Source organism: Sprattus sprattus, assembly GCF_963457725.1.
Source record: "Sprattus sprattus genome assembly, chromosome: 15".
Taxonomy (NCBI): Eukaryota; Metazoa; Chordata; class Actinopteri; order Clupeiformes; family Clupeidae; genus Sprattus; species Sprattus sprattus.
The window spans coordinates 30550526-30558035 of NC_137913.1; the positions used below are offsets into that span (position 1 = coordinate 30550526).

The following is a 7510-nucleotide window of genomic DNA, read 5'->3' on the forward strand; positions in this document are numbered from 1 at the left end:
CTCAAGCTCCCAGAAAGCTATGCGCTTCACTAGTCATGTGATTGAACATTGAAAAAGTGTGGTCAGCTGACAGCACCCACTGCTTTTACCCTTTGAGACGCAGGGAAGAGAAGCAGGAGAGATGTCTGCCTGGTAAGGAGCTTTTCTTCGGGGCTGTTGACCACTAAATACAGTAATAATCAGCAGACTCTTCATATACTTTAAGCATAAAACGTGTAGCGTTAGTTTGCATATGTGAAAAATGATAATGAGAAGGTGGGAAGGCTATTTACAGGATCCATTTTTTGCTAGTTTAGTTCAATCATACGTTATATTGGAACCTTATTGTTGGCATACATCGGTATTAGCAGCCTTGCAAGAGAGTGCTGCACTAATAGTCGGTAATTCATGTTTAAGAAACGGCTTAATGTAGTGTGTAGCTATAATGGTTAGGCTATACTGGATAGTGTATTACTGCACTAAGCTATACTGGTAAACCTAATCGGAAATCTCAGTTTGGCAGAACTGACATCAGATGGCAAATGCATCCTTAGACTACGGATAGAAACGTATAGTGCAGCTAGATCAACTGACGGAGGGAAAATGCAAGTGAGTGTCAGTGTCTGTGTTATACCTCTGAATTACTTAGAAATAACCAGAGTCAGTCATAAATTCCTTCGTCAAACTCAATGCTCTTTACTTTTTCAACACTCGGCAAACAAGAGAGAGAAACTCCCGATTTTCACCTGAACCAAAAACATTCCTAGGAAAAAACAATCGATTCTCAGATCATTGACCAAGGCAAAACAACTAGACAACCGAAACATTGCATTGGCTTAATATATTAAATAACAAAGGCACATTAAATCAAAAACCATTTTGCATTATCAAATATTTGAATGTAACATGTAACATATGCCTTGCTTTAAAAAAAAATATTTAAAAATGAATGCCCTGTGCTGCATCAGCAACTAGGCGAAATAGCGGAAATTCTCTTCCGTTTTGGAAGTGAAAGTAGCAGAATCGAACTTCTGTGGTCGTGTTAAGGCATGCTACCAAGTCGACACGAAGGCCTCATGATTAAAATGCAACGTCATTGCATAAAACAACTGTCTTACTGCCACCTTTCAATCACAATGGCAAAAACGTTACATACTATTTAGCCTTAGGTTAGACAGTAAAGCTATTTAGAATCTTTAATGAAAAATCGCCAAATAGTAGACACTTAGCAGTTTAGACAAACCACCCTCGGTTTGGGTGGACTCATTTTCTATCAAACCCTGCTACTACTAAAGACAACCCCCTAACATCTTGAACTGTAGGCTAACACTGATTTGTTTTGACCAGGAAATTGCAATAACAGTGAATTAATTTACTGACATGTTCGCTTTGTGTGTCTCGTCAGTGTCCAGCCTATTGAGTGCACTACCGACTGCAGGGATCAGAAGTAAGTAGACACGCCCACTTTGTTAAGAAAAATAGCAGACTTTGGTCATTGCTTTCACAGTGAAGGTTTTATTGCTCGACACTCTATCCATTGGCTCTTGAGCGTGCATGAGTGCAGACTGTTGTCTGTGTATGAAACATGTGCACAAGTGTAAGTGACCTAGCATCTGCTTTAAACCCTGTTTGGAACAGAGTTATTATATTTTTTAAATGTTTTAATATTTTTATTTCATTTAACATACATTTTTTTCCACTGCTCGTTTTAGTTTTGTCTTGGTGTTCGTTGACTGTAATAACCCTAGTATAAATAGGGTTACATTGTCACTGAGAGTTGTCTTTCTTTCTTTCTCTCAGTTACGATGGCATAGTTCTGGTCGCTGAGGGCTATGACAATCTGCCCAAGGAGCTGGATTGTCTGAAAGGGCCGCTGGAGGACTACAGCGCAGTGCGTACACACACACACACACACACACACACACACACACACACACACACACACAAACACAAACACACACACACACACACACACACACACACACACACACACACACACACGTACATGTTCTCTCTCTTTTCCTTTCTCTCTTTGTTTTACACACACATACTTGTCTGTAGAGCTGCAACGATTAGTCGACAAAGTCGACGACGTCGATTGTGAAAAATGGTCGACGTCGATTTGTATCGTCGACGCGTCATATAATATATATAAAAAAAAAAAAAACAGACGCTAACAGAGCTACCGGTACTTTTCTTTCGGAATTGCATATGGGCCATTCTACCGAATTCGTGTAACATGCAGTCCCTGAACAATAAAAACTATTTACAAAACAATTAGGTATTTAGGCATAGATATTTAATTAGAAAATGTTATGGTCTATATAAACCCAATGCATTACATGAGATAGTGATAAGCTAAATATATACAAAATCATCATTTATAGGGTACTTTCTATTGGGAAGTAGCTGTCCCCAACCCTGACATCTAAATTTCAATGCCTTTAAATAACACTTTTCAATTTTTTTAGATTTTTTTCAATGATTTAATTTCAAAGATCTTTATGATTGGGTTGAAACAGAACTTGGAATATTTAGAGTTATTGTGGGTTTAATTTTTAAATCAATTTACTATACTCAAAAAATCATGTCCCTAGTTTTCATGTCACTACCGAAACACAAGAGTTTTAGTCCATTGGCTGAGCCTGTGTTTTAGCCACGACTCTGCATTTTTGACCATGCAGTGACACTGCATCTCTGTCCCTCATGGTTGAATGGTAAGTAGCTAAATCCCATAGTTTTTATATAAATGTGTTCCAAAGTCTGAAAATCGACGTGTAACCTTAAGAATTGTCACTACCGAAACGCATGTTTTCTTCAATTAAGTAAACCTTTTGGGGTTTCATGGAAAATCTTATGTTTGTATGTGTGTTCACCTTTTCAAAGATGTGTTTGCAAGCCGTTTGCTTGCTAGAATTCTTTATTTATGCTTAAAGTTAGCTAGAATTGTCACTACCGAAACAGTCACTACCGAAACATATGGTAGTGACCTGATGATTTCGGTAGTGACAAAATGAAATGGTAAGTAGTTAAATCCCATAATTTTTAAATAAATGTGTTGTGTGGACTAAAGAGCGGCCCAGAGCACCTTTTGGAAGATTTTGGGAGAGAAATGAACATCCATCCAACAGTGCAGTCACTACCGAAACACTGGATGTCACTACTGAAACAGTGCAGCACTACCGAAAAACAGGATGTTTTGTAGAAAATTAAGTATATTGAGTAATCAACTAAAATGTTATGATACTGATTGGATTAATGTATGTTCAATGTCATCAATCAAGAACTCTGGAATCAATATGATCAGTATTTTGCATTTTACAAAGAAATATTGCACTTAGATTTTGATGAATTCTATAAATTGAACTTGAAAATTTGGTAAATAATTCATTTTTATGGATTTCATTGTAAAAACCTTCAAGAAATATTTGTAAAAATACCCTTCAGAGAAGGGAAGAAAACACAATCTGAACAGGTCAATAATAATACTTTTTTACTATAGTAAATGTGATGTTTCGGTAGTGACAATTTTTGGAAGAGGAAAAACGTTCCAACACATTCTGAAAATACAATATGAAAATTGACTGTTCTTTTGCTAGATATGTGTACTTTAGATATGGTACAATATACATACGGACAAAGTTTTGGGAATAAAACATAAAAAAAATCCAAATATTTCCGACCTGACTTTGCACCAATTCGGTAGAATGGCCCATATAGGAAGTGCGAAATAGCTGCGAAAAGCGAATTATTCTGAGATTGCTCATGTTACCATGGAAACAATAAATAAAGCTTGGTTAAGCAGCTGCTGCATATCAGATATGGTCATTTTTCTCAATGATGGTCAATTATTAGTAGTTTAAGAAGTATTACTTCAGTATTTCAAAGCTAATGGGCTGTGGGAGCAACAGTAAGCGTCTAGCAGCAATTATCATACACATATATCTATAACGTATTGTAAGGTTTACTCTTACATGTTTGAAAACAGAACATCTCATGGAGGATGCTTGCTAACGCTATTTCAGTTATGTTAAGTGCAATGTGGTAAATCAGTGAATTATCAGAGTAGCCTGTATTTTCGTTTGTTCTGAATAGTTAACCTCCTCCATTTAGCAATCTTCAAACAAAAGATTGTGGATTTTTTTTTTTCATTATGTTGAATTTGAATGTCACCTGCAGCTTAGTTATTTTGCACTTGCAGAGGCTTGATTGCTATTTTGAGTTACTTTTAAAACTTTATTTGCACTTTCTCTTTACTTTTAAAAGCATATTTGCACTCTTAATTTGTATTACTATTTAATGTATTTATTATGATTATTACATTTGTATTAACTTCACATTCCAACATTTTGAATCATTTATTAAATGTATGGAAATAATCGTTAGATTAGTCGATTAATCGGGGAAAAAAGTCGATGGATTAATCGATTACCAAAATAATCGTTAGTTGCAGCCCTACTTGTCTGCACCTTGTCCTTAGTCATCCACACACTTTAAATCATAGCTGCTAAAGAACTAGATGTGTGGAGATCATATACAGTGGGGAAAATAAGTATTTAAACCCCTGGCGATTTCACAAGTTTGGCCACTTGCAAAGAAATGTGTGATCTATAATTGTAATGGTAGGTGTATATTAACAGTGAGAAACAGAATATCAACAAAAAAATCCAGAAAAATGCATTTTATAACATTTAGGACTTTATTTGCATTTGATGCAAAAAATAAGTATTTGAACCCCTAGCAAAACTGACTGACAAAAATGACTTAGTACTTGGTGGAATAACCCTTGTTGGCAAGCACAGACGTCAGACGTTTCTTGTAGTTGGTCACCAGGTTTAGACACATCTCAGGAGGGATTTTGGTCCACTCCTCTTTGCATCTTTGCAGATCCTCTCCAAATCTTTAAGGTTCCGTTTTCAATGGGAGGGAATTGAGGTTCAAGCCCAATATTCCACGTTATATGGCCCCATCCATAGTCCCCTTGATGCGGTGGAGTCGTCCTGTACCCTTGGCAGAGAAACAGCCCCAAAGCATAATGTTTCCACCTCCATGCTTGATGGTGGGTATGATGTACTATTGGGGTCATATTCAGCATCCCCCCCCCCCCCCCCCCCCCCCCCCCCCCGTCAAACACGGCAAGTCGAGTTGATGCCAAAGAGCTTGATTTTGGTATCATCTGACCACATTCTGTCTCCCAATCCTCCTTAGAATCATTCAAGTGTGTTATGGCAAACTTCAGATGGCCCTGTACATGTGCTTCCTTGAGCAGGGGGACCTTGCGAGTGCTGCAGTACTTCAAAAAATTATGGCGTGGTGTGTTGCCAGTGGTTTTCTTGGTGACTGTGGTCCCAGCTGCCTTGAGATCATTCACAAGCTCTCCCTGTGTAGTTCTGGGGTTATTCTGCACCATTCGAATGATCACTGATACCGCACGAGGGGATATGTTGCATGGAGCCCCAGACCTAGAACGATTAACATTTGTTTGGTGTTGCTTCCATTTACGAATAATCGCACCAAAAGTTGTCTGCTTCTCACCAAGCTGCTTGCCAATGGTTTTGTAGCCCATTCCAGCCTTGTTCAGGTCTACAATCTTATCTCTGACGTCCTTGGACAACTCTTTGGTATTGCCCATGGTGGTGAGGTTGAAGGTGTGATTCTTTGGACAGGTTTCTTTTATAAACGTCACCAGTTGAGATCAGGTGTACCTTGTTAGACCTAATGAGGACTAATCTGTGTGCTTCTTGGGCACATAACTGGTCATTGTGAGCCAGAATTCTTGCTGTTTGCTTGGGGGTTCAAATACTTATTTTTTGCATCAAATACAAATAAAGTCATAAATGTTATAAAATGCAGTTTTCAGAGTTTTTTTGTTGATATTCTGTTTCTCACTGTTAAAATACACCTGCCAATACAATTCTAGATCACACCTTTCTTTGCCAGTGGCCATACTTGCGAAATCGCTAGGGGTTCAAATACTTATTTTCCCCACTGTATATATATTAAGTATGAGCTCCCCTTAAAATCACCAGACTCCAGAGCCAATACCTGAATCTACAAATAAGTATCTTCTGTAATAGAGCCGGCGTTTTTGTGAAACATTGCTGAATGAATAATGAAAAATCTGGCCATTAGTGTACAAACTAAAATGATAAAACATAAAATTGTGTAAGCGTTCTTTCACATCTCCAGCCTTTAGTCCGTTTAAATTGAGCCTTCAGTCCGCTGGACCCCTTGGTTCAGAATGCAGTAAACAGCCAGAGACCACCAAAGAGAGGGTTTCAATCCACTTCCTCTGGTGAACTCTCCTGTGGTCCAACTGGTGAGACGCTAACCAGGACCAAAACTATCCAAAGGCTATGAATCATTTGAACTGAGGGCATTGAATAACTTGAATTAATTGAATTAATCTGTGCAATGTAATCAATGGTGAGGATGTAGCCTAATAAAGTGTAACCAGGACCAAGAAACACCCTGGTACTATTCCCTTCATTGTGATGTGGACAGTGGTTCGCCTTACATATAAATTGGTCCTTTAAGAAATAATGCCATGTAAAAACAAACAGAACTGAGCCCACGTCATTATGCAACATTGCAACAGTTTATTCCCTGCTTTTTTAGGGTCTGACAATGAAGAGGTTTTTATTTGCTTTTGTTTGACCTCTTTCGGTCTCTTCCTCTCCTCTTCTCTTCTCTCCTCTGCTCACATCACACACTCGCAGGTGGACAGTGGGCTTGTGGATCAGGTGGTGGTCCTGAAGGTCCCTGGTCTCCCTGGCAATAGGCTGGTGTTTGCTTCCACCGGCCCGGTGAACCGTGACTATGATGACATCAGGAGGTTCAGTGATGCGGCCATCAACGGCATCAAGAGGTGTGTGTGCTGCAGTTGAAGTACATCCTTACAGTAGAGCAAAGTGGTCGTGGTGGCAGTGCTTATTGAAAGCAGTTTTCAGTTTGGGTATCATCTTACAATTTCTATTACTGGTCACATGAAGGACTGAAAAACAGTCATTCCCACCAACTGCCTAGGCTATGCATGATATAGTTCTGTGGTCTGTGATGAAAATGTAAGAAAAGCTTTCACAGCAAGACATCACCTCTTCTTTCGCCAAAAGACACCATTAGGCATACTAGCAAGCTTTTGTGCCAACTGTATTGTTCTTGTTATTCCACTAAGTAGCTAGGTAGCTAGCAAAATTACTTCCTGTTTCTTTAACCATAACATGCTCAACTGTGTTTTTCTTGTCATTCCATTAGGTAGCTACGTAGCTAGCAACATTCCCACCCGTTACTTTAACCATAACATGCTCTCCATAGTTATGCTGCTTTGTTTTGTCTCTTTGCATCTCTCTCTTTCTCACTCTCTCCATCTCTCTCTCTTTTGATCTTTCTGTGTCCTTCCCCCTCTCTCTCCTAGAGCATTGAAAGCTGGCCTTAAGCGCCCTCTGCTGGTGTGTCCGTCTCACAACATTTATGAGAAGAGCACACTTGTGGGACTGCTGGGAGCCCTTCAAGCTCTTTACCTGGTCAGAAC

The 7510-nt window shown here is 38.9% G+C and overlaps 1 protein-coding gene across 1 annotated transcript in view; it reads left to right on the top strand.

Annotated features, from left to right (window-relative positions):
* The first annotated feature begins 95 nt into the window (after window positions 1-95).
* Window positions 96-7510, top strand: part of LOC308376685 (putative aminopeptidase W07G4.4) — a 15115-nt gene continuing 7700 nt past the window's right edge. Inside the window, exons 1-5 of the mRNA XM_080853125.1 lie at window positions 96-132; window positions 1385-1426; window positions 1780-1870; window positions 6699-6847; window positions 7394-7502. Coding sequence (XP_080709251.1) covers window positions 122-132; window positions 1385-1426; window positions 1780-1870; window positions 6699-6847; window positions 7394-7502 — 402 coding nt within the window. The 5' untranslated portion in view covers window positions 96-121. The remainder of the gene's footprint in view (window positions 133-1384; window positions 1427-1779; window positions 1871-6698; window positions 6848-7393; window positions 7503-7510) is intronic.